Source organism: Dasypus novemcinctus, chromosome 3, assembly GCF_030445035.2.
Source record: "Dasypus novemcinctus isolate mDasNov1 chromosome 3, mDasNov1.1.hap2, whole genome shotgun sequence".
NCBI lineage: Eukaryota > Metazoa > Chordata > Mammalia > Cingulata > Dasypodidae > Dasypus > Dasypus novemcinctus.
The window spans coordinates 2,048,177-2,072,010 of NC_080675.1; the positions used below are offsets into that span (position 1 = coordinate 2,048,177).

The 23,834-nt window shown below is 67.1% G+C and overlaps 2 protein-coding genes across 17 annotated transcripts in view; one reads left to right on the forward strand and one right to left on the reverse strand.

The window, feature by feature from the left end:
- The window catches only part of PPP1R13B (protein phosphatase 1 regulatory subunit 13B), a 130,106-nt gene extending 118,482 nt beyond the window's left edge, over positions 1 to 11,624 (forward strand). For 5 of the 16 annotated variants that reach the window (XM_071213580.1, XM_058291003.2, XM_058291009.2 and 2 more), the window contains exons 9-19: positions 178 to 297; positions 548 to 728; positions 2,116 to 2,208; positions 4,036 to 4,196; positions 4,516 to 5,017; positions 5,939 to 6,705; positions 7,442 to 7,579; positions 7,676 to 7,809; positions 8,386 to 8,552; positions 9,813 to 10,012; positions 10,637 to 11,624. In XM_071213580.1, coding sequence (XP_071069681.1) covers positions 178 to 297; positions 548 to 728; positions 2,116 to 2,208; positions 4,036 to 4,196; positions 4,516 to 5,017; positions 5,939 to 6,705; positions 7,442 to 7,579; positions 7,676 to 7,809; positions 8,386 to 8,552; positions 9,813 to 10,012; positions 10,637 to 10,678 — 2,505 coding nt within the window. In that variant the 3' untranslated portion in view covers positions 10,679 to 11,624. The remainder of the gene's footprint in view (positions 1 to 177; positions 298 to 547; positions 729 to 2,115; positions 2,209 to 4,035; positions 4,197 to 4,515; positions 5,018 to 5,938; positions 6,706 to 7,441; positions 7,580 to 7,675; positions 7,810 to 8,385; positions 8,553 to 9,812; positions 10,013 to 10,636) is intronic. The other 11 variants (XM_058291057.2, XM_071213592.1, XM_058291042.2 and 8 more) reach the window with 6 other exon arrangements.
- Positions 11,625 to 11,861: 237 nt separating this feature from the next.
- ZFYVE21 (zinc finger FYVE-type containing 21) lies at positions 11,862 to 23,809 on the reverse strand. Its single transcript, XM_058291126.2, has 7 exons — positions 23,641 to 23,809; positions 15,905 to 15,955; positions 15,578 to 15,746; positions 14,943 to 15,018; positions 14,758 to 14,849; positions 12,610 to 12,752; positions 11,862 to 12,425 (listed from the first exon to the last, which is right to left on the reverse strand). Exons 1-7 carry the CDS (start codon positions 23,776 to 23,778, stop codon positions 12,390 to 12,392), a joined length of 705 nt encoding a protein of 234 aa, XP_058147109.1. The 5' UTR covers positions 23,779 to 23,809; the 3' UTR covers positions 11,862 to 12,389.
- Between the last annotated feature and the right edge of the window lie 25 nt (positions 23,810 to 23,834).

The window sequence follows — 23,834 nt, forward strand, 5'->3', positions numbered from 1 at the left end:
CACACGTAGGTGGCCAGCGCCCTCTGCGCACACCTCCGTGGCCCAGCTGAGAAGGGCAGTGCACCTCCAGGAAGCAGGGGCCTTGCCTGGGTGCCAGGGCTTCCGCCGTGCGCCCTGGTCTCATTCAGCTCTTGCAGCAGCCCCTGTCCTGACTTTTTGCAAAATCTTATATTCAAGGCCAGTGAGCAAGTGGCCGAGAAGGAATTGAAGCCAAGTTCAGAGCCCAGGCTTCGCCCAGTGGAGAAGGAGCAGCCTGCGAGGAGGGCCACGGCACCCGGGTCGGGGCAGTGCTCCGAGGTTAGCGGCAGCAGCGGCGCGCGGCTCATTCTCACACCCTCACGGGGGTGGGCCTCACGCAGGAGAGGAGCTGCTGGCCGACACTGCTTTGAACTCCCACCCTTTCTAAACACGGGCTTTCAGGATGATGCAGCTTCATAAGCACAAGTGATTGAGTGTCTCAAATGTGAGCAGCTTGTGTGTCCCTCTGGCCTTAGCATCTGTTGTCGTTAGGAGCTTGCTGACGCTCACCTTCTCCCTCGACTTGCAGCTGACCCGTGTGAACGGCACGGCCTCGCCGCCGTCGTCCCAGAACGCGCCCGGCAGGGTGGCCGCGGTGGGGCCCTACGTGCAGGTGCCCAGCACTGGCAGCTACTCCGCCCCGGGAGAGCCCGTGAAGCCCCAGTCCCTCACTATCGCCCCAGGCGCTGCACACGGAAGATCCAAATCTGGTGAGTGGCGCTGGCCTTGTGTCTCCGGGGGGAGGGAAACGGGAAGGGCCTGTAAGGGGACAGCTGCAGCGCAGGCGCAGGGCCCCCAGTGCGCTGGGCGCGAGCCCCATGCCAAGCCTCCCCTGGACTCCCCATTCCCGTCCCTGGTCTCCCTCTGCGGCACTCAGACTTCCCGGCGGCACTCGGGGAGCAGAGTGTTGGTTCTAGAGACCCCGAGCTCAAGGTCTTTACTGGGGGCTGTTTAAGTCACGGGCTGTGTTAGGACTCGGACCCCGAGTGTGCTCCCATTCCACCCCGGGGGTGGTCGTGGCCCCTCAGGGCAGCTCGGGGGTGCCCTTGTCCCGGACCAGCCGAGCCCCCCTGCAGACAGCAGGGGCACCCCGTCTTCACGTTGCCCTCAGTGTGCTCTGCACGTGTCACGGGGGCTCCGGCAGCAGCTGTGGCCTGGGCCACGCCGCACTGCATGGTGGGATTGGCCTTGGCCTCTCTGACCTCCATGTCTGAGTGCGTGGGCAGGAGGCCCCGCCCCTGTGCCCTGCACCTTCCCAGCCAGGAGACTACTTTTCCGGGGAGTCTAACTTCTCCCACAGATCCCGTGGCTGCTTTTTAAAATAAGGCATTAAAAGCAAAGTTTCTTTTCGTAAGAATTCCTTTACAACTGGGGTTGAGAACTTTCCCTCCAGTACATAGACTGATGGAGTGCCTGTGATGGCGTCCTGAGCCACCGCGCCCTTCCTGGAAGTGGTGCCGTTCCAAGGACATTTTCCAGAGCTGGTGTTAGGCCGGTGCTGAGTTCTGCTTGTTTGCTCATTTTCTCTTGCCTGGCCCCTTGTGGGAGCAGGGACCCATCTGCTGCTAGCCAGGGAGGCGGGGCTTTGTGCTGCAGCAGGCAGACAGAGGAAGGGTGCGCAGCCCCGTGCTGCGAGCCCTGGCACAGGTCCCTTTCCAGCTGCGCTCCCAGCAGCCACGTGGAGCCTCCGGGCGTGTGGCCCTCTAATTTTTCTTTGAAAAGCTGATATTTCTGGTTTGAAGCACCTATGGTAGGAGGAGAAATTTGTCTCTTTCCAGTGGCAGATCACAGCACAGCTGGTGCTCTGCTGGCTTCATTTGTAGAACTTCCCGAGGCCATCTCCCGGTCTTTCCCCTTCCTCTGTGGGGTTGGGTGCTGTGCTGCCTTGGGTGGCGAGGAGAAAACCACCCTGCGAGCCCTTCATGACTAAGCACTGGCCGTAGCCTCTCCATTATGGCCGGAAGTGCCTGGACCCCAGACACCTGTGCTCAGCCTGGGGCGGCGGCCACCTGCTGGCCCAGGTGTGGGCTGGGACGTGAAGTCTCTGGGAGGGATCCTAACCGCACTGTTGGCTCTTCTGGTTCTTTTGTCACACAGATGGTCCTGGTAAGCCCAGAGTGGCCGGCTCGTGGACAGAGTCCGCTCTCGATGTTGGGCCTGCAGCACGCTCTGCGAGTCCGTTTGTAAACTGTATGTCATGATGGTGGCGGGCGGTCCTGACGTGCCTTCACGCGTACCAAATCAGCACTCCATTTTTTTTTTCCAAACTGACAAAGGTCTACTCATCGCATTAACCTTGGAAAGATACTCCTTCCTTCAACACGTGAGCTAAGTTTGGGCCACACACCAGTCACACACATCAGACCCTCGTGAGGAGAGGCTTGAGAGCAGATGACATGCTGGCGAAGCAAGGGGACTTCTCAAAGATGATAACATTTTCTGAGTTCATTTTGAGGCTTTTCGTTTTATCTTCAGTGCAAGGATCTCCTGTCATACTTGAAAATAATTATCTTCCTTCTGTACCTCCTGCTTTCTAGTCCCATTTGTAGCTGATTTCCATAAAACTCCTGTTGCTGTGAGATTGCAAAAGCAGCTGGATGGAAGAAAAAAGAATTTAAAAATAAACAGGAGCAGCTGGAAGGCCACCCTGGCTGGGGGCCTGGGGGGTGCCGATGCGGTGCCGCCCCGGGGCCTCCTGGCAGCCGGCGCTCCCTTGCGGGTCTTAGTGAAGCTGCACACGCCTGACCCCCGCCGCCTCGGGTGGGACAGGGGCCTGGCGGAGCTGACGAGCCGCGGGCGGCAAGGGCAGGCTTAGGGCTGGGAGCTTGGACGCCTCGGGCCGGGGTGGCCTGCCTGGAACTGTTCTGGTTCCTGCTGCCGGGAGCCTGGAACGGTATTAGCGCTGGAGTGTCTGAGCAGCTCTGCCACACGGGATCGCCGTGGCTTAGCAATTCGCAGCGCGTGCAGCCTGCTCTGTCCGGGCCCGCCAGGCTGCTCGGGCCGCCTCATGCGGTTGTGCTCAGAGCACAGCCCTGTGAGCTGGAGAACTGGGCTCCATCACTGTTCTTGCGGGGAGGAATTCTCCAGGCTGCGCTGCCGGCCTCCCTGTCTGCCCGCGCGGGCCGTGTGGCATGAGAGAGGGTCCCCAACATTCCCCTCTTGATTTCGCTCAGCCCTGTAGTGCTAACAGGCCAGACAGTTTTGCTCCTGTGACTGGAGTCCATCCTGGGTTAGAGACGGACACCGCCGACGGCACGGCACTCCTGTCACCTCAGTGACCGGTACCAGGGAATGCGCCTAGACCTTTTTCAGTTTGGAAAATGCTCTCAAATCCTGTATGTTGCTTTTCGGGGACTTTCCGGAACACTTGGGGCTGTCGCTGGCTTTCTAATCACGGCAGAGAGCGACAACCTATGTGCCTGCCCCTCCTGCTGCTCCACTGGTCACGTCAGCGGAGGCCACACTCACCTCCCTGCCCACTAGTCCTTCCAGGTTTCTCACTGATAAAAGACTTTTTCTTCTATTAATGGAAGCAATACAGGTCAAACCTGTCATGAAGCCAAAAGATGAATGTTCTTACTGTTGAGTGCACTTCTGTGTTGAGTGGCACCTGCAGAGGAAGGGCCCAGGCGCGTGTCCTTCCGCAGCGCAGAGGGGACGGCCTGCCTCTTGACGGGCCGGGGAGCTCGTCCGCCCTCTTCCGGCCTCTGCCCTGTGCCAGCATCCGTGGAGGCCTGGCTCAGTCACTGAGCCACAAGAGTCACTGGCGCGCTGTCGGCTGGGAGGCTCTGGTAGTGCTGGAAGGCAACCGGGCGTTGAAAACGACTCGCTGCCCAAATGTGTCCCTTGCTCTCTGCACAGGTTCTCGGGCCGGGTGGCGGTAGGTCCCTTGGCTAATTGAGCACAGTCAGATCCTGTCACGTCCCCATGCTCTTCTGCTTCCTGGCATGGTGTTATTCTTACCTTGATTCAACTGATTTCAAGAAAAATTTATTTCAATTCTGCGTTCTTCTCCAGCTAATGATGGAAACTGGCCAACATTGAAAGAGAGTGCCAGCCCTTCAGCGAAGCCAGCCCAGCCAGGCCGGCAGGATGCAGGCGTGGAGGCGGCCGTGAGACAGGGGGCCCTCTCCAGCCAGCCTTTGCCCTTGTCGGCCCTGGGAGCCTCGGAGAAGCTGGTAAGCCACTGGCCTCTAGCACAGAAAGCAAGAGCAAGCTCCTAGCTTTGTTGCTTTTCTGCCTTCAGTCTTAATCTAGGGGAGGCAGATTAGTCCCGATAATGTCCTAAATCATACCCAGGGCCCTGAAGGATCTCACGAGCCTTGGAACCCTGAGCAGTGTATGTAGCATGTGCACTTCCGGTCGAGTTCAACACTGTCCTGGCTCTCGGCCAGCAAGCAGAATTGAAGGACTTGTTGTCCTCTGTGGTCTCTTGTGACAGGTAGAAATAACTTAGCTTTCCGCAGGGTGATTCTGTTTTTTCACATCTGAATTTAGGTCACTGAGATGAGTAAGATGCCACCACCCGTCCCTGGGGTGAGCAAGCCGCTGCCTCCGAGCTATGGCACATATCCAAGCACTGCACCTTTGGGTCCGGGCTCGACGAGTTCCCTGGAGAGGAGGAAAGAGGGCAGCTTGCCCAGAGCTGGTGCAGGCCGCCAGAAACCAGCCCCCCTGCCGCCCACAGGGAGCACCCACCAGCCAGGCTCCTCACAGCAGATCCAGCAGAGGATTTCTGTGCCTCCAAGTCCCACCTACCCACCGGCAGGGCCACCTGCGTTTCCAGCTGGAGACGGCAAGCCTGAGCTCCCGCTGGCTGTGGCCGTTAGGCCCTTGCTGGCTGATAAAGGGTCGAGGCCGCAGTCTCCCAGGAAGGGACCCCAGACGGTGAACTCGAGCTCCATCTACTCCATGTACCTCCAGCAAGCCACACCCCCGAAGAGTTACCAGCCGGCGGGCCACGGCACCTTGAACAAGGCGGTCAAAGCAGGTGTGGCAGGTGTGCGTTCTGCTCTTGGGGGCTAGAAAGTGGCACTTTGGTTAGGAAAATACCGATCCATATCTCTGTATTTGGGTGACATGTTATTTAGGATTAAACTTTTAAGTATGGCCTGGGTGTCAGTTTGAGATGGGAATAAAAGACAAAACGCATTTAGAGCAATTTTGCAATTGGAGAGCGGCTCTCAGACTTCCCGAGTATCTGCTTCCCTGCACTGCTTAGGAAGTCCAGCTCCTGGACAGGTGAATTGTTGGAAATGTCCTCATTTTCCTCTGGCTTCATGGTGACGTGTGCCAGGAGCTCTCTGGGGTGCAGGCGGAGGTGAAAGCTCCACCGTGGCCCTTGGTCCTGCCGGTCCTCTGGCCCTGTGCCAGCGCTGGGCCAGAACGTCTGGGCAGGCCTCGCCTGGAGCTGCCTCAGACGCCCTCGGGCAGCTGCTGTGGCTCCCAGATCCGTAGCTGAGGGCTTCTGTGAGGGCCTCCCCGGCTGGGGTGCCTGTGCTCCCCAGTGATCTCCGTGGGCAGGGCGCGGCCCAGGGTGCTGCGACGGCACCGGCTGTGGGGACGAGCCAGAACCGAGGGGCCTGGTCCAGGAGCAGCTGCAGGCTCAGCAGTGATGCCTTCCTCCTGGGCCAGGAAGCGAGGGCTTGACTGGGGGGCGGGCAGTCAGGTCAGCGGCCTTTTTGTAATTTGAAAAAGCTCCAATTCTGGAAACCCACGTGTAAATGAAAACCAGTAAATTAGGCCAAAAACTCCACCGCTCTGAGGGAATCAGTGGACGTTCTTTGGCCAGTGGATTTCCTTGGGGATGTCTGTGTCTCTAGGAGCCCACCCCTGCGTGGGCAGGACACGTGGGGCCAAGGCCCACGGTGGGCAGGTGGCCCTCGCAGGAGATCACCTCCCGCCCCTCTGTCTCCTGCAGTGTACGGGAAGCCGGTTCTGCCGTCGGGGTCGACGTCTCCCTCGCCTTTACCGTTCCTCCACGGGCCGCTGTCGGCGAGCGGCTCCCAGGCCCAGCCGTCTTCCGAGCCCGCCGAGAAAGACCTGGAGCAGGACAGCCCTGCCCCGCCCGGAGACGGCAGCCACGTGGAGAACCTCCCCCGGCCTCTGAGCCCCACCAAGCTCACGCCCATCGTGCACTCGCCGCTGCGCTACCAGAGCGACGCGGACCTGGAGGCCCTGCGCAGGAAGCTGGCCAACGCGCCGCGGCCCCTCAAGAAGCGCAGCTCCATCACGGAGCCGGAGGGCCCTGGCGGGCCTAACATCCAGAAGCTGCTGTACCAGCGCTTCAACACGCTGGCCGGCGGCATGGAGGGCGCCCCCTTCTACCAGCCCGGGCCCTTGCAGGACTTCACGGGCGCCCTAGCCGACGTGGACAACGGCAACGCCAACAGCAACGGCAACCTGGGGGCGCCCACCCCCGCCCAGCCCACCGCCCTGCTCCCTGCCGAGCCCGCCCCGGCCTCCGACGCCAACGACAACGCGCTGCCGTCCCCCGAGCCGGAGGCGCCCACCTGTCCCCCGCCCGCCCGCCACACTGAGCCCACGGAGGACGCCAACAACAACGTGGCCGCCAGCCCGTCCACGGAGCAGGCGCCGAGCCCTGAGGCCGAGGCCCCCTCCCCAGCGGAGGAGCAAGGCCCCCCACCGCCTCTGCCCCTTGCCGTCCCCCCTCCTGCAGCCTCCACGGTGGGTGTCGCTGGTCCTTGGCTCAGCCTGCTCCCGGCTTGCCTGGCCTGGCCTGGGCTGGGATCTGAAGCCGCAGTGGGAAGCCGCAGACGCGGCGCTCCCCGTACTGTGCTGGGTGGGGGCGGGGGGGCAGTCCTGTAGCCACACGAGCAGATGTAAAGTAGCAAGTGCGCTGAAGGAGAAAGGCACTGGGCTCCAAGAACCTGCTAGAGGACCTAGTCTGAAATCTGAAGGACAGGCAAAGGGGGAGAAGGAACCTTCTAGATAAGGCTGAGGTGGGAGGAAGCCCTTAGAGGTCAGTGTTGCTGGAGCAGGAGCGGGGAGTTGTCTCAGGAGGATTTGTCCCTGAGGTCCCCTCAGCCGGCCTCTGCTACATCAGGGGCATCCCGTCGAGCTTGAGGGTGACTTGTGTTCTGGAGGGTGGCATTGAGCAGAGAAGCTCAGCTGTTGCCTAACGGCTCTCTCCCACGATGTCCGCCAGAAAGGAGAGCCTGGCGGTGCCAGCATCCCCGCACCCCCTGGGGACGGGCTCGGCCTGCGCCAGGGCTCCCCTTGGAGTGGGTCTGGTGAGCACAGGGCAGGGCCCTGCCCCAGCGCCGCATCCCCGGGAGTGGGGTGCCTGAGAGGCCGGGGTGCAGAGGCCCTGTGCCCGCCGCTCGGTCCCCCAGCGTGGTTCCTACACTCACGCCACTCGTGCAGGCCACCTTGAGGTCACAGCTTGCCTCCTTCCCTCTAGGCCAAGCGCACGAACCTGAAGAAGCCAAACTCGGAGCGGACGGGGCATGGCCTGAGGGTCAGGTTTAACCCCTTGGCCCTGCTCTTGGACGCGTCTCTGGAGGGAGAGTTCGACCTGGTGCAGAGGATCATCTACGAGGTGAGCGGCAGCCCCGCCCGTGGGCATCCTGCCGAGGGGCTGGGGTCTCGGGCTGGGGTGTCACCACCCGTGCGTCCCACCACCTGTGCGTCCCAGGTGGAGGACCCCAGCAAGGCCAACGACGAGGGGATCACACCGCTGCACAACGCTGTCTGTGCCGGCCACCAGCACATCGTCAAGTTCCTGCTGGACTTCGGGGTCAACGTGAACGCCGCAGACAGCGACGGCTGGTAAGGGCCCCGCGCTCGAGCACGCTCTCTCTCCATTCCCAGAAGGCAGGCACGTGTGACTTCAGGAGTGGGGAAGTACAGGGGAGAGAAAAAGGCAAGCTTCCCCGTCATTCCATTCCCGGAAGACTGCCGTCGCCAGGCTCCAGCCGTCCCTCCAGCCGCTCCCCGGAAGCCTCGTTAGAAGGGCTGTGCTCAGGGCCCTCGCGAGCGCCGCGGCCTGGGGTGCTGCTCGCCGCCCCGCACTGCTCTCAGCAGCTGGACGACGTCCCTTCTGATGCACTTGCTGCCGCCGTGCAGGCCGCTGTGTCCCAGGAGGCGTTGCCCCGGCCTCCCAGCCGGCTGCTGTCCTGCTGGACGTGTCTGTTTCTAGGCTTTCTTCATCTGCTGCCCTTTCACAGGTTCACGTGCTCCAGAGCAGCGTGTTAGCTGGAGTCAGACTAGTGGACCAAACGCGCGTTGAGGGGCTGAGGGCGCGCCTGGGGGAGGATGACTCTTTCGAGGGTCGTGTCCCGAGGAGCCGCCCAGCTCCTCACGGGCCTCGGGCCGTGCCAGCATCTCCGCCCCGTCTGCTTTCAGGACGCCCCTGCACTGCGCCGCCTCCTGCAACAGCGTGCACCTCTGCAAGCAGCTGGTGGAGAGCGGGGCCGCCATCTTCGCTGCAACCATTAGCGACATTGAAACAGCTGCAGACAAGTGTGAGGAGATGGAGGAAGGCTACATCCAGTGCTCCCAGTTCCTCTACGGTACGCGGGCGGCCTCGGGCACACCTCAGAGGCTCCTGGGCCCATGGGGCTGACGCGGACTGCGGTGCTGGCCTCGGCGCCTGCCGGCCCAGCCAGGGGACGCCCCCGGGGGCTCTGGGCAGCGCCCCTGAGCTGCTCCGCCCTCCCTTCGGCACAGCCCGTGAGGTCTCACTGGCGCGGGGGTCGCACTGCCCCTTGCTCTCCGTCTTGAAAACGTGCTTCAACATCCGTGTTGTTAGGACGAGCCTGTTGCCGAGTGCAGGGAAAACCCAGTCGCTTCCCTCGTGTACCCTGTGCCGAGGTGTTGCCCCCCGGGGCGGGAGCGGCTGGCGTGGGGTGGCTGGGCAGCTCCTAGCTGTGCCCTGGTGCCGGGGCGCACCTGCTGCGGGGACGCGCAGCGCGAAGCAGCTGGGACGGCCTCCGAGGCTGGGCTGCGCCGCCCCGCCCCGTGGCTGGCCCGGGCTGGCCCTTGCTGACAGTGGCGCACGTGCCAGTTCCTCTGCCCGGCCCTGGGCGGGCTCTCCGGTAGGGCTGGACAGCTGGAAGCCCCACTCGGCGCGTACCCCGAGAGCCTCCTGGGGGCCACCCTGTGCCGGCCCTGGGGATGAAGCGGCCACAAAGCCCAGGCCCGCAAAGCCAGCAGGCACCGCTGCGCCCCCAGGCGCCCAGTGCGGTGGGACAGACCGGCTGCAGGCTCGCAGACGGCCAGGCTGGGGCTGCACGGGAGCCCTGGGCGGCGGAGGGCCCTGAGGGGCCGCGGGGGCTGGGCCACCAGCAGGGCAGTTTCCCCGTCGTCCAGAGCAGTGTCCCGGCAGGGAGCCTTTCTCAGGATGCCCCCAAGTGGCCGCCTGGCCATGTGCTCGGCCAGCAACTGCGGCTTGGCATTCGTGGCTGCCCCTTGGCCACGGTCAAGACTTGCTGCATCGAAGAGCAGTTCGTCTCTTCAGATGTTTGGTGTTCAGTTCTGGGTGGGAGTCGCAAGTCGAGACTCTCAGGAAGGCCTTTCAGGACAACGCGCCTTTGCCCGTAGACTTAGGTTTTCAGAGCAGAAGCCCTGTGTCCCTGGGACATGCAGCCAAGGGCGGCCACTGGCCTGGGCAAGTGCCAAGTGGGGGCTCGGCCCCTCACCCCGCCCTGCCGTGGTGGCCTGGGCGTCTGAGGCCGAGCGCAGCCTCCGCGGCGCCTTGCTGCTCCGGGGGCCAGGCGCACGGGGGTCTCCCTGCAGGCCCCGCGCAGGGCCTGACTCTGCCCTCCATCCAGGGGTGCAGGAGAAGCTGGGCGCAGCGAACAAGGGCCTGGTGTACGCACTGTGGGACTATGAGGCTCAGAACAGCGACGAGCTGGCCTTCCACGAGGGCGACGCCATCACCATCCTGAGGCGCAAGGATGACAGCGAGACTGAGTGGTGGTGGGCACGCCTCGGGGACCGCGAGGGCTACGTGCCCCGAAACCTGCTGGGGGTAAGCACTGCGCCACCGCTCGCCACCAGGCTGTGTGCGGGCAGTGACCGTCCTCGCTGGTGCCTGAGAGCCGACCAGCTCGGGCCCGCTGCGCAGTAGGGGACGTGTCTGAGGCCTCTGGGCGGGCAGGGCCTGCTTGGCAGCGGTGGCGCCCGGGGTCGCGCTCGCCCTCTGGGGCACCTGGCCTGCTCTCGGGGAGGCGGGGGGCGGCCAGGAGGCGCAGCCTAGGGACGGCTGCTCTCACCCCCATCCAGCATTGCCTGCAGTCTGGAAATGTCTTTAAGAAAGGTGGGGTGCGCCTAGGGTTGCACTTCCCTCGCACCACCCTCCAGGCGAGGGGGAGCCGTGCACAGGCTCTGCCGCCTCCTCCCCGGGGGCCTGGGGCGCGGCTGGAGGGGGCAGGGGAGAGCCGCCCTCCTCACGCTCCCCTGTGGGGCGTCAGAAGGCAGGGAGGCCGGCCCTGCCTCCCGCAGCCTTGGGCAGCATGAAGCACTATGCGGTGAGGGGGACGCGCCACCAGGGGGCCCAGCGGGGCTGAGCAGGGGGTCATCCGGGCGCAGGCCGGGGGCCGAGTGGGCCCCGGCGCGGGGCGTCCTCCAACAGCGCATTCCCGCTGCTTCCCAGTTATACCCGCGGATCAAGCCCCGGCAGCGAACCCTGGCCTGATGGCGCTGCAGCCCTGCTCGGGCTCAGCGGCCCCCGGAGGCCCTGGACAGCTGTGCTGCGGCTAGAAGCCGTCCTGACAGTGCCGCGCAGCGCCAGCGCCACAGCGCGGAGCCCGCGTGCGAGGTGAGGCCTTTCCAGGAGGAAGACCCAACTCTGCCAGTTACTGTAAATCCAAATAAACGCCCAGCTCCCAGACCGCCCCGTTGTCCATCAGAACCCCTTCATCCTCCCCTGGCTCGTGCCAGTTAGGACGGGCGCGCTGCCGGGCCCCGGGCGAAGCCAGCTCCCCGCGAGCGCCCTCCCCTGGTACCCAGAGCTGCAGGGGCCCCGCCGCCCCCCTCACCCGCACCCGACCCCCACAGTCACCCCTTCTGCATTTGTTACCAAAGGAAGCCCCGGAGGAACACGTGTTCCGCGCCGCCGTGCAGCCTGTGCGCAGTGCAGGGCTCGCCCCGGAGCCCGCCCTGCTGGGCCTGCCTCGGGGCCCTGCCCCAAACCGGGGCAGGCAGAGGGTGCGCGAGGCCTGGGGCGCGGTCCAGCGGGTTAATTTACTTGCAGTCCCCCCAGGCTCCCCTCGGCGAGGTGTCTCCTGCTGCGCGAGCGCAGGCTGCCCCTCACAGCTGCACCTTCTCTGAAAGCGGTCGGACGCTGGAGGCCGCATCGAGCGAGGGGTGGGCAGGCGGGTGGCACCTGAGGGCGCTGCAGGCGGGACCCGGGCGGGTGCGGGTGGGGAGGCAGGAGGGCGGCTGGCGCTGCCCGTCCGCGCCACAGGAGCCCCACGCTGCTCCAGCTTCCCGGCGGCCCGAGGCGCTTCCGAGCCCTGAGCCGTAGCGCAGGCTTTTATACGCCCAAAGTATTTTTTGACATTACCATTCAAAGCTCCCAGAACTATGTTGGAAACGTTTTTCTCTTCATTAAAGTACAGGCCCTCAGGCTTTATTTTTCATGTATGAGTCTTGGGTATAACTTAAATATACGAAAAGGCACAGTCGACCCAGCGCGGCGGCCGGCGACGTGGCAGTGTTGATGCCTGCCGCGCGGCGGCGAACGAGTGGCGCTGCGCGGCTGAGTGCACAATAAACCGCTGTCTGGCACTGCCTCGCGGCTCCGCGTCATGTGTGCAGAGCAGGGGCTGCTGCTGCCGAGCGCGCGAGGTGCTGACAAGCAAGGCCCGGCCAGGCCGTGGTTTCAAAATAGGCTTTAATCATGAGCTTGATATACAAATTGCTCTATAGTCATTTTAATAGAGAAATAGTAAGTGAAAAGTATAAAACACAGAGCTGGCTCCTTCGGCAGCTTATTCCTGGCCCAAGGTTAGTGACTCAGCAAACAGACAGGCTAAGGCAGGCTTGGTAAAACGGGACGACCACCAGCCCCAGGCAGATGGGGACGAGGGGGCGTGGCAGGCGGTTTCTGTGGAAGAATCGGTGAAGGAACAGTGGTGGGTCAGCACCTTCTAGAAGACCGGTGTAGGTTATGCTGGAAAGAGTAGGCAGTAGTGTAGCTCAGTCTCCCACCCCGATCAGGGACCCCCAGGTTACAGAGGCTAAAACGTGTCCCGGCTGCAAGCGTGCTGTGCCAGGCAGCCTGGCATCTCTGCTCCTCCAGATTGTGGAGCCGCGTCTCCCAGCACAGGAAGAGCAGCGCGCGAGGGCCAGGCTGCAGGCCCCGCGTCGGCTGGCCTGCCCCGGCTCGCCGCTGGCAGGCAGCGTCACTGGTCCCGTGATTCAGAGAGGAGCTTGGCGGCCTGTGGTGCAACCAGAGAACGCGGGAGTCGGGGCTGGCGCCGCGCCTTGGTGGGCTTTTCCAGCAGGCGCGTTTCAGGGCAACACCTCGGCCGGCTGGGTGGCCCGGCAGCGGGTGGGGAGAGGGCAGAGCGGCGCCTGCCTGGGGGAAGCGCGCTCAGCCCCCAGAGCCCCTTCCCTCCTCACCTTGTGCATGGCCACCAGCCACGCTGCCGCCTGCCTCTTGCTGGCGCTGGCGTCCTCCCAGGCAGTCAGCTTCAGCTGGGCCGCGCCCTCCGCCCCTGGCACCGTGTACTGCAAGAGCATGCCCGTGGCCTGCGGGCTGCTTCCTGGAGGAGGGGGCGACAGGAGGGCCGTGGGGGCTCCTGAGCATGTGTGTGCCCGGCCAGCCAAGCCGCCCCCCGAGGCCCGTGGCGCGGAGTCGGCCTTCTGTAGACACTTCAGGGTCCCAGAGAGCAGGAAAGGGACTGATGGCCTGGGGCCCCGGGGATAGCCAGGTGGCCTTGCTGAGAGCCAAGCAGAGGCCCTGCTGCGCCGGGCTCCTGCCTTCTGAGGCTCCCTGACACGGGGCCGCCCCTCTAAGCCCACAGCACACCTGGCCGCGCTGTGCTGACGAAAGTGGGCCCCGAGCCCCGGGCACCTGCCCACCCCCCTGCAGCCTAGGAGGCAGGACAAGCCCACGTCTCCACCCAGCCAAGGCCAGGACGACTGGTCCCCGTGCTGCCGAGGGCCAGGGCCAGGAGGCTGGAGGCACGTGTGGCTCAAGTGGCTGAGCACCTGCTTCCCCCACGGGAGGCCCCAGGTTCAGGCCCCAGTGCCTCCTGAGAACAAAAACAAGCAAACAAGCAAAAAACCAATTTGGAGCTGACGTGGCTCAGTGGTTGAGCACACACGAGGTCCCAAGTTCAAACCCTAGCCTTGGTACAAAACGAAACAACCAGGAGGCCGACTGGGCACACAGGCCCCGGTCTCCTTCCCAGAGGCCCCACGTCCCATGGACACAGCCGGCTCCCTGCTCGCTGGCGCCGGGCCTGCCTGGAGGTCCTGGGTGACAGAGCCACCAGGGTGGGGACAAGTACACAGAGACTGCCCCTTGAACTGACCATCTCTCCATCCCCACAACTTCATAGTCAGAGAGCTGCATCCTGAGCAACGCCGTGCCTTTTGTCTGAACATTTGGAAGGCTCCTCTGCTAGACGGTCCCGAGTCAACACCGGGGGCTCGGGCAAGCCCAGCAGAGCAGCCGAGCGACAGCCCGTGCGTGGCCGGGCGAGCCAGCGCGGGGGCCGCCCCCCAGGAGCACTGGCGCCAATGCCAAACCTGCAGGAGCCCGGCCGCGCCGGGAGCAGGGACGTGCCTGCAGCGGCCCTGCCCTGGCCTTGGGTGCCAGCTGGAGGCTCCAAGCCATCCGAGCAGTGGGTGGCAGAGGACGGTTGGGGCCCTCCCCGTGCGCCCGCTCCCATGAAGACACGGGGACCGCACGGCCTGTGGAGTGGCGTGGAGCCGTCCGTGAGGTGCTCGGGGCAGGTCCAGGGCCAGAGCCCAGAGCTCGTCCCCGGGGCCGCAGAAAGGCCCGGGGAGGGCCCGGCCAGCAGCCTGCAGGGGGCAGGACTGGAGCACGGCAGCCCCCGCGCCTCCCCACACAGGCCTGGCGGGCGTGCACCCCGGCGCCACCCGGGACTGCTGGTGAGCCCCCCCCCCCGTCGGCTCAGTCACAGCAGCAGGTGGAGAAATGCAGGCTGCGCCTCTCCAGGCCGAGGCAGGTGCACCACAGGGGTGTCCCCCCTCAGGCTCCGCCAACACCCACAGCGCACTGGCGCCTCACCAGCAGCCTCTGCGCAGCCCCGGGGCAGGCGCCACAGCAGGGGGTGAGCGGGCTACGGCATGCTGGGTAGTGCCTGCACGGGGGCCATCTGGGGTCTCCCGACGAGCGGGTGGGCTCTCCGGGTGCCGCCCTAGCGCGTCTGCTTCCACGCCAGGGAGGCAGGGAGGGGGTACAGCTGAGAGCCAGGCGGGCGGCGGCGCCGTGCGCCTCACTGTGCAGGGGCCACTGCGGACAGGCCACGCCAGGTAAAGGCGGAGGCCCCAGCAGGCCTGGGGGGTGAGGGGCTGCCGCACCCGCCCCTGGGTGACCACTGTGCACCCCGTGGTGATCGGGGCTGCGCCACTTCAATCTGGGGCTTGAGCCTCTGTTTCAGTCCCACGGTGAAACGGCCAACGGACGGTGTCTGCCCACGGGGAAGGTCACTGCGCATGGGCACAGCTTCCTTGTGTCGTGAGACCCCGAGCGCACCCCCAGACCCTGCTCCGGGAGGACCCCGGGGCAGCACTCACCTCCGGGAGGGAGGCCTTCCGTGAGGACCTGCACGGCCGAGACACGCGCCACCTCCACTTCATGGTGGCCGTCCCCGTCCAGGACCAGGTACCTGGCGAGACAGCGCCCGTGGAGGCAGGTTGGGGCGGCGCGGGCTGCGCAGGGCCACACAGGGCGGTGCAGGGCCGCGCAGCGCAGCACCTACCTCTGGTTGCTGGAGAGACGACACACCATTGCTTGGGGCTTCTCTGACTTCCCCCAGGTCACGAGGAAGGTGGCCCCTGGGGAGACAGGAGCAACTGTGGAACGGCCGCACGCTGCGGTGGCCCCGGCCAGGCTCACGGAGAAGCCACCCCGCGCCGAGCCCGCCAGGGCCGCAGGGCCCGGGAGCAGTGGGGCGGCCTCGGCTCAGGTGGGCGGGTGCAGGGCAGAGCCTGGGCCGCTCCTGGGGGCTGTGCCCTTGGAGGGGGCAGGGGGCCGCCAAGGCTGCCCCCAGGGGTGCTGGGTCGGCGCACGGCAGAGGCGTGCTGGGGACGAGCCCGAGGACGAGCGGACCCCCTCGGCATGGGACCTCCGCTCCTGCCCTGCCTGTCCCCGCCCTGCCTGGGCCGGACCACCTGACAGCAGAGGGAGCCGCAGAGCTGCCCTGCCCGGCGCAGCCTGGGGGGTGGCGGGATGGCAGCAGGAAACGCTGAGAAGGGCACGTGGGCGTCGGGCCGCGGCGAGGCCAGTGCTTGCGCCTCGGGGCCCGGGGCAGGCCCTCCGCTGCATGGTGGCGCTGGGGGCGTTGGTGGCAGGGGAGGTGTGGACGGCCCCCTGGGGCCGCACCCGCCCGCTCACCGGCGACCAGCACTTTGAGCTGCTTGGTGTAGAACTCGGCCTCCTTCTGCGACACGGCGGCGCAGGCGGCGCACTGGCGCACGGGATCCACGAAGCACATGCGCGGCAGGGGCACCTTCCGGCTGCAGCAGCTGTCGCAGAAGCACCTCCCGCAGCGGCGGCAGTGGTGCTGCGGGGGGCGGGCGTGAGGCGGGGCCTGCGCACCGGGACGCGGGGAAGCGCAGGCGGGGTGGCTGCCCGCGCCCCCACGAGCGGCCCCCGGCCCACCCCCACCGACGCCTGCGGACTTCGAGCCCCCGGCAGCCGCCCCCCCGGGCCGCACCTCACCTTCCTGGTGATGAAGTCGAACTTGGCGTCGCACTGCATACAGCGGGGGCACTGGGGGAGGGCAGCGCGTCAGCGGGCTCCGGCCCGGGCCCCTCCAGCTCCCTCGCCGGCCCAGGGGCCTCGGGCGCGGCAGCACAGCCCCCCGGCCTCCGCACTGGACCCTTCGGACACGGCTCAACTTGGTCCACTCTGGGTCCCCTGTGGGCCCAGCAGGCCCCGCCCACCCGTCCTGCAGCCGCCAGAAACGCCCCGGCCGGAGGGACCTGAACGGAGAGGCCGCCCCATGCCCCTTCACAAGGGAGGAGGTGCGGCGCGGCCCCGGGGTGGCCTCCTGGGGTGCGAGGGCCCCGCTGAGGAATCCCGTGTTGCACGGTCGCCGGGGTTGTCGGGGCTGCCCCCCCCTCAAGCACAGGCCCCGGTGCAGCCGTGGGGGGCGGTCTGCCCGAAGCTCAGGCAGCCGGAGGGGTCCTGGCCTGGGGACCTCGCGTCAGGGCCCGGAAGGGGGCGGCTCAGGCCAGGGCAGGGGTGACGGCTCAGGCCGCCGCGCTCCAGGACGGCCGGGGCTGGGGCAGCCAGGGCTCGGGGCGAGCCGCCAGCACATCGTCCCGGCCTGAGGCTCCCGCGCTGGGCTGGGGCAGGGCCTGGGACACGCAGCGTTCGGAAGCAGCCCCCGAAGAGGCCCCGGAGCCACCAGGCCGGGCACAGGGACCACGTCCCCAGTCCCTGAGGCTTTGCACCGGGCGCCCACCTGGCGGCCGAGCCCTGCGGGCAGCGCAGTGGACGGGGGCACGCACTGGCGCGGGCACTGCTCGCCTCGCTGGCCCAGGCTGCCCTCGCTCGCCCACCGCACACCCTGCTCCAGGAGCCGCACGCAGGGCCGCGGGCCGCCCCGTCCCAGCTCCACGGGGTTCCCGCTGCCAGGCTGCGCGCTCCCGGGGCGGCTGACAGTTACCAAAACCCCCGGGCACTGCAGGCCCGTCCTGTGAAAGCCCCTCCAGGGCGTCGCGCCCAAGCTGGACCGTGACTGCAGGAGCCGGAGGCGCCGCCACCGCGACCGCGCCCCCCCGGCTCTACCGGGCACCAGAGGCTGCTGGAGACCCAGGCCCAAGGGACCCAGAACCCCGCGTCCCTCCAGGACAGCGCAGGAAGCGCTCGTGGAACTGCGGCCCCTCGTGCTGCTGGCCGCCACGTGCTCTCCCGCGAGTCCCCCGGGCGGCCGACAGCCACAGCTCCCCGGACGGAGGCCAGCGCGCCACCTGTGGGGCGAGGGTCCGCCTCAGCACCCCGAAACCCTGTGGGGTAACCAGCAGGAGACAAGCCCCGGAGGGCTCGGGGACACCCTGGAGTGTGGGGGTGCAGGCCGTGTCGTGAGGAAGCCGCCGCCAGCCGGTGAGCAAAGGAAACAGCAGAACAAACGCAGCAACGGCGCGTGGCCGAGGGGCCGGGTGGTCCACAGCCAAGGATCCGGCCGAGCACTTCCTCCCCAAAGGGGCGGGGGGCAACGCACGCAGAGAGGACCCCCCGGGGAGCCCCGACGCACCAGTAGGTGGGGGCAGGGGGGCTGGCACGGCCTGTCATTGAATCCCCCAGCCCGCAGCCAGGAGGGACCGCTCCAGCCTCGTGTCGCGCTGCAGCCGCCTCGAAGTCGCTTCCAGAGCAGTGGGGCGCCCCCTGCCCAGCAGCCGGGCGCGCACAGGGCTCCCTGCAGCCCAGACCCTCGGTGCAGACCCCGGGCTGCGGGGCGAGAGGGGCTTCCGGCCACGGGGCAGCTCAGGCGGCATGCGGGCAGTAGCCCGCCTCCTCCCCGCCCGGGACCGAGCCAGCACAGGGCGCGGGGCCTGCAGAGCCTGAGGGGCCCAGCGGCGCCCGCCCCCGCCCCGGCCCCCGCGGGCAGCACCCAGCGTCCTGCTGCAGCCAGGACCTTTCCGTGAAAGCGCTGCTCGGCAGGCGCGCGGGCACCAGGACAAACACTGCAGGACGCCCTCGGAGGGGCCGGCCGCGGGGTGCCGGGCCACGCCGCCCGTCCCGTCTCCTGCCCGGGTGCCGCCGTCCAGCACGGCCTCGGACGCTAGGCACGCGGCGCCCACCGGCGGGCCGCCTTCCTCGCTGGCATGAGAAAGTGCCGGAGCATCGCCGCGTGGCTGGCATGTCCCGCGTGGCTGGCGCCCGCCCCGATGCCCCTGGCACTGGCGTTCTCCAGGGGTGAAGCTGCCCCCTCGCTGCGGGCGTCAGGCCCACTGGACAGCCCCGGGGGCTGCTCTCCATGCAGAGGCCTGTCCTGGGGGGTCTCTCTTGACCTACGATCAGGAACAGTGACTTTGCAGGGAAAGGAAGTGGACTGGGGGGCTCAGGGGTGGGGACTGGGGCGCAGGCAGGGACTCGCTGGAAGATCAGGGCGTGAAGCTGCCGCCCGCGGGGCCCGGAAGGAGGGGTCTGTGGGTGCAGGGCGCCCCTCGTGGCACAGGGTCCAGGTTCCTGGGCAGTCGGGCTCCCCCGCCCGCACGTCCCCCCACCCCTGGCAGCAGGTCCCACGTTGGGAGCACCCCCTCTCACCCTCGGCTGCTGAGCTGGGTGCTCGCCCGGAAGCGCCCCCCACTGCCTCCAGTTCAGGAATGCTCTGTGCGCCTCGCACTCGGGGCCGCGCTGGGGCCAGGCCCTGCTCCGGGGACCGTCCCTCCCTGGCCCTTGGTGCTGTGACCACCGGCTGCACCCACGAGGCCGCCCCGCGGTCCCTGGCCCCCGCCTGGTGGCGGAGCTGCTCCCTGCCCGCTGGGGTGCCGCGGAGCTGGGCTTCTAGGACTTGGGAAGTTCCCCCCTAAAAGCACAGCAGGAGGTAAGATTCCACACCCTCAAAACCAGCGAGGAAAGAGAGGCAAAGCCCACGAGGTGTTCAGAAAATTGACGGGTTTCCCAACAAGAGTTTCCTGGTTAATTAGAACCTTCAGTCTGACTGGGAGAGCAACTGGGCACGAGACTCCAGTGAGGAAAGGACTGTGGGTGGCGCAAGGGCCGCGCGGCCTCACTGCGCAGACCCCCTGGGCGGGCCAGAGTCCCGAGGGCAGTGCAGAGCCCAGGCCGGAGCCCACTGCGCAGCAGAGGGCTGGGGACCACCCGCTGGCTGGGGTGACCGAGGGGACGCAGGGGCGAGGGACGCGGGGGGCGAGGGACGCAGGGCGGGGATGCAGGGCAGTGAGGGGACGCGGAGGGCGAGGGACACACCCAGGCTCCGGCCCGCTGGCAGCAGAGCCCCGGGAGCCAAGGCCAATGAGCCCAGCCCCCGCCGCGGCCACTCCCAGCCCTTCCGGGGCCCAGCGCATCCCCGGAGGCGGCGGAAGCGGCCCGAGGGCCCTGGACCGCTGCTGGCAGGCAGGCGCCCACCCACTCCAGGACGCTCGCCGCCAAAGGACCAGGTCGGGCCTCTGCACCAGGTACAAAAATGGCTCAGAGCAGACCCAGGGCCAAGCGCTGCCAAGAGCCAAGAGCGCGGAAGGAAGCAGGACAGCTCGTGAGCGGGCTTGGCGCTGGTTCTTAGACGGGACGCCACAAGCAGGAGCAACGAGAGGAAGTCTGAGAGACGTGGCCTCCCCAGACCTTAAAATTGGTTCACCAAAGGGCGTCATCAAGAAAAAGAGGGGGAAGCGGACAAGGCTCAACTGAGCGTCCGTCTACCACATGGGGGTCCAGGGTTCAAACCCCAGGCCTCCTTGACCCGTGTGGAGCTGGCCCACATGCAGTGCTGATGCGCACAAGGAGTGCCATGCCACGCAGGGGTGTCCCCCGCGTAGGGGAGCCCCACGAGCAAGGAGTGCGCCCCTTAGGGAGAGCCGCCCAGCGCGAAAGAAAGTGCAGCCTGCCCAGGAATGGCGCTGCCCACACGGAGAGCTGACACAACAAAAAAAAAGAAACAGATTCCCAGTGCCGCTGACAAGACTATGAGCGGTCACAGAAGAACACAGAGCGAATGGCCAGAGAGAGCAGACAATGGGGGGCGGGGGATAAAAAAAATTAACATTAAAAAAAGGGGAAGAGGAAGTGCACCGGGTGGAAGATGCAGTTAGAAGCCGTGTGCCGGGTGAGAGCCCAGCACCCAGGACCTAAGGGGACTCGCCCGGCTCAACACCAACAAGACAAGACCCCGCAGAAACCAGGAACGGGACTGGAGCAGACCTTTCTCCAAAGGACACTTGAAGGGCAAACACAAGGATCGGTGCTCAACCTCGCTCGCCCCTGGGGAAATGCAAACCAAAGCCACAGCGAGGCCCGTCACCCCACCAGGAGGTTGTGACGGAGAAGCGGGCTCGGGCGCTGGTGGCACAGCCTGTGGGGAGCAGCGCGGCAGTTCCTCCAGCGTCAGGTGACAACTGCACAGGACCCTGCAGTTCCACTTTTGGTGGATTTACCGAAAGAAAACAGAAACCGTCTCAAACAGCTCTGCAGTGGGCAGAGTTCCCAAAAGCTGTACCAAAATCGCCAAGAGGTGGACACGGCCTGGGGGTGCTCCAGCAGGGGCCCAGGGGGTGCTCCTACAGAGGCCTGGGGGTGCTCCAGCAGGGGGCCTGGGAGTGCTCCAGCAGGCCGGGGGTGCTCCAGCAGGGGCCCAGGGGTGCTCTAGCAGGGGACCTGGGGATGCTCCAGCAGGGGCCTGGGGGTGCTCCAGCAGGGCCAGGGGTGCTCCAGCAGGGCCTGGGGGGTGCTCCAGCAGGGGCCCGGGGGTGCTCCAGCAGGGCCCGGGGGGTACTCCAGCAGGGGCCTGGGGGGTGCTCCAGCAGTGCCGGGGGTGCTCCAGCAGGGGGCCTGGGGGATGCTCCAGCAGGGCCGGGGGTGCTCCAGCAGGGGCCTGGGGGTGCTCCAGCAGTGCCGGGGGTGCTCCAGCAGGGGCCCGGGGGGTGCTCCAGCAGGGGGCCGGGGGTGCTCCAGCAGGGGCCCGGGGGTGCTCCAGCAGGGGACTGGGGGTTGCTCCAGCAGGGACTGGGGTGCTCCAGCAGAGACGGGGGTGCTCCAGCAGGGGGCCTGGGGTGCTCCATTAGGGGGCCGGGGTGCTCGAGCAGGGCCGGGGGTGCTCGAGCAGGGGCCTGAGGCACGAGCGCAGCAGCTAGAGGTGAGCTCTGCAGCCACGAGCGCAAGATGCAGGGACCAGCCGGGCTCGAGGACACCCACTCAGCTGGTAGCCTGGAGGCCCCCAGGGCGGGCGAGGGAGCTCTTGCTCTGTGGGTGGAGCATGTTTGCAAGGAAAGATAAACTAGAACGAAAAGTGCCCCCGGGGCTCCAGGACACGTGCTCCCCTTGGCCCTGCCCTGCTAGTGTAGGCCCTCAGACCCACTGGGCGTGCTGTCAGCATGAGCATGCAGCACAGCTACCGCTGTGGGCCCTAAGGCTCTAAGATCAGAACAAATCCCCCCCCCCCCCCCCCCCCCCCCCCCCCCCCCCCGCCGACTGGCGGCCCGGGGCAGGGCGTGCTGGCCCAGTCCAGCGCTCACCCTCCTCCCTCGCAGGAGGCGGAGGTGGCTCCAGCAAGGGGGCCCTGTCTGCCACACAGCAGGTCCAGGGTTCGGGTTCCGGGGCCTCCTGGTGAAGGCGAGCTGGTGCGATGGAAGAGACAAAGAGGAGCGACAGTGAGACACAACCAACCAGGGGCAGAGATGGCGCAAGCGACCGAGCGCCTCTCCCCCACGTCGGAGGTCCCGGGATCAGTTCTGGTGCCTCCTAAAGCAACGACGAGAAGAGAAAACGAGCAGGCACAGAGAGTACACAGCGAGTGGACACAGAGCAGACGGCGAGTGCAAACAAGGGAGGGATGAATAAATAAAAACACATCTTCAAAATTAAAAGCTCGCTCCCTGCCTGCAGGCCGGGTGCTGGCTTCCCTGCAGGTGCTCCATCCACCCAAAGCCCCCTCTGCCCCGGCTCACACGCAGTCACCTGCCTGCTCTGCCTCCCTGCTCCTGGCCCCCCCGCGTCTCTAGAAGCGCGTCCCAAGGCGTGAGGGCCACGCACTGCTGAGACACGAGCACACCCGTGTGCTCTCACCCCCAGTTTTTCAATGTCTAGGAAATTTAAATTGAAATTTAGCAAAAATTAAGTGTAAACTAAAACTTTCCAGCGTTTTTTCCCAACCTCTTGCCCCTGTGGGCCCAGGCCGAGACCCTCGCCCGGGGCCTGGCGCCGGTGAGCCCCTGCAGACGCCGGCTGGCTGCGCGGGCTCAGGGACACGGGGACAGCAGTGACCCTGCGTGGCCTCGGGCCGGGCTCAGAGGGGCTCCTGCCGGAGGCGCTGGTCCCTTCATTGCTGGTCCCCCCCACGCCCGCCACCACCTCAGACGAGCGCTGAGCCGCACGCAGGCCGCTCCCCCGGCCAGCGCCCCAGCGAACCCACGATTCCAAGTCCCCTGGCCCCAAGGGGCTCCCTTGGCTGTTTCTCCTCCTCCAGAACCCCCTTTGGTAATTTCTGGACCCCAGGATCCCGCCCCAATAAAAGTCGACGCTTGCCCTCTAGAAACCTGAAGGCAAGGAGACCCATCAGGTGGGGGCACCCAGCCCGGCGGCTCCCAGCTCAGCACCGCGCAGTCGAGGGGGGCCGTGTGCTCGCAAGGGTGCCGCCAGGATCCCAAGACACCCGGCGCGAAGCAAGCCTCAGACTCACCTCCACGAGAGCCACAGACGGACTCGGGAGGAAAACCCAGAAACTTGTCAGAAGACGCCGGGATGGGGGGGGGCGAACTGGCAGCGGGTCACTGTCAGGGCCGGCGGGGACACGGCCGGGCCAGCAGCCGCAGAAGCACCGTGGGGAGGGCGCAGCGGCTCCGCGGGCGGGCGGACCCCGTGCCCGGCTGCAGCGCCCCACGGCAAGAGCCCAGGGGCTGCCCCTTCCCCTTAGGGCCACCTCGCGACAGCCCCAGCGGGGAGGAGTCCAGCTGGTGGCCCCAGGGGCAGGCCCGGAGCAGCCCGGCACCATGACGGGCCCAAAGCTCGAGGGGCGGCCAGGTCCGGCTGGTGGGCCTCGGGGGGGGGCGTGGGCAGGGCGCTCGGCCCGGCCACCACCCGTCCCGCCTCGTCTGCGCCCGCACTGCTGGCTGGGGGCCTGCAGGCGACGGGAAGGCGGGAAGGGACTCTGAGGCCCTTGAGGCGTGACCCGCGGCTGCCCTGGCCCTGGAAGCGCTCCCCTTTTCCTCGGCAGCCGCTTGGGTGGCGACGTGAGGGCCGGCCCACCGTGGGCTCTGGCTCAGGTGAGGGCAGCTCGCCGCCCGCGGGCCTCCCGCCTCCAGCTCGGGCCTGGCAGGTGCAGTCCCGCGGCCGGGAACGCGCCCCCAAGGGCTGCACTGCCCCTCCCGCTCAAGGACCGCGGGGCCGGCGGGGGAATCAAGAGCTGGCGGTGCTGGGAGCCCGGGGCCAGGGGACCCGCGGCCAGGGGGCAAGTGCGGGAGGGCAGCCTGGAGCTCCTCGCGAGGGCTGGGGGCGGGGGAGGAACGCGGGGCGAGCGGGGGGCACGGGGGCCCCGGGGTGCGGCGGGACCGACGGCCTGCAGCAGGCACCTGGGGCCCAGGGGTCGTGGCCGGGAGCCAGGGGCGGGGTCAGGGTCCCGGGGACGGGGTCAGGGTCCTGGAGCAGGGTCGTGGTCCCGGGGCGGAGCCAGGGGACAAGGGTCGCGGGCCAGGGCGGGGTCAGGGGTCGGGGTCCCGGGGCCGGGGATCGGCCTGGGGGGGGGCGGGGCGGAGCGGGGCGAGACGGCCGGGACGTACCTCCTTGTCCGGGACCCACTGCGGCTCCTCCAGGCCGAACGGGCTGCCGAAGGCGCGGTGCTCGGGCACCATGCGCAGCCCGCTGGGCGAGCGCACCAGCTTCTTGGCGTCGCGGCGCGCGGCCGCCCCCGAGGCCATGACGCCGCCGCCGCCGCCGCCGCGCTCCCGGGCCCTCGCCCCGCGGAGGCCGCCCC

Coding starts and splice junctions, on each gene's coding strand:
- ZFYVE21 (XM_058291126.2), bottom strand. CDS start 23,778: ATGGCCTCGGGGGCGGCCGCGCGCCGCGACGCCAAGAAGCTGGTGCGC. Junction 15,956..23,640: donor AGTGGGTCCCGGACAAGGAG/GTACGTCCCGGC, acceptor GCCCTCCCCCAG/TGCCCCCGCTGTATGCAGTG. Junction 15,019..15,577: donor GCTCAAAGTGCTGGTCGCCG/GTGAGCGGGCGG, acceptor CTGTCTCCCCAG/GGGCCACCTTCCTCGTGACC.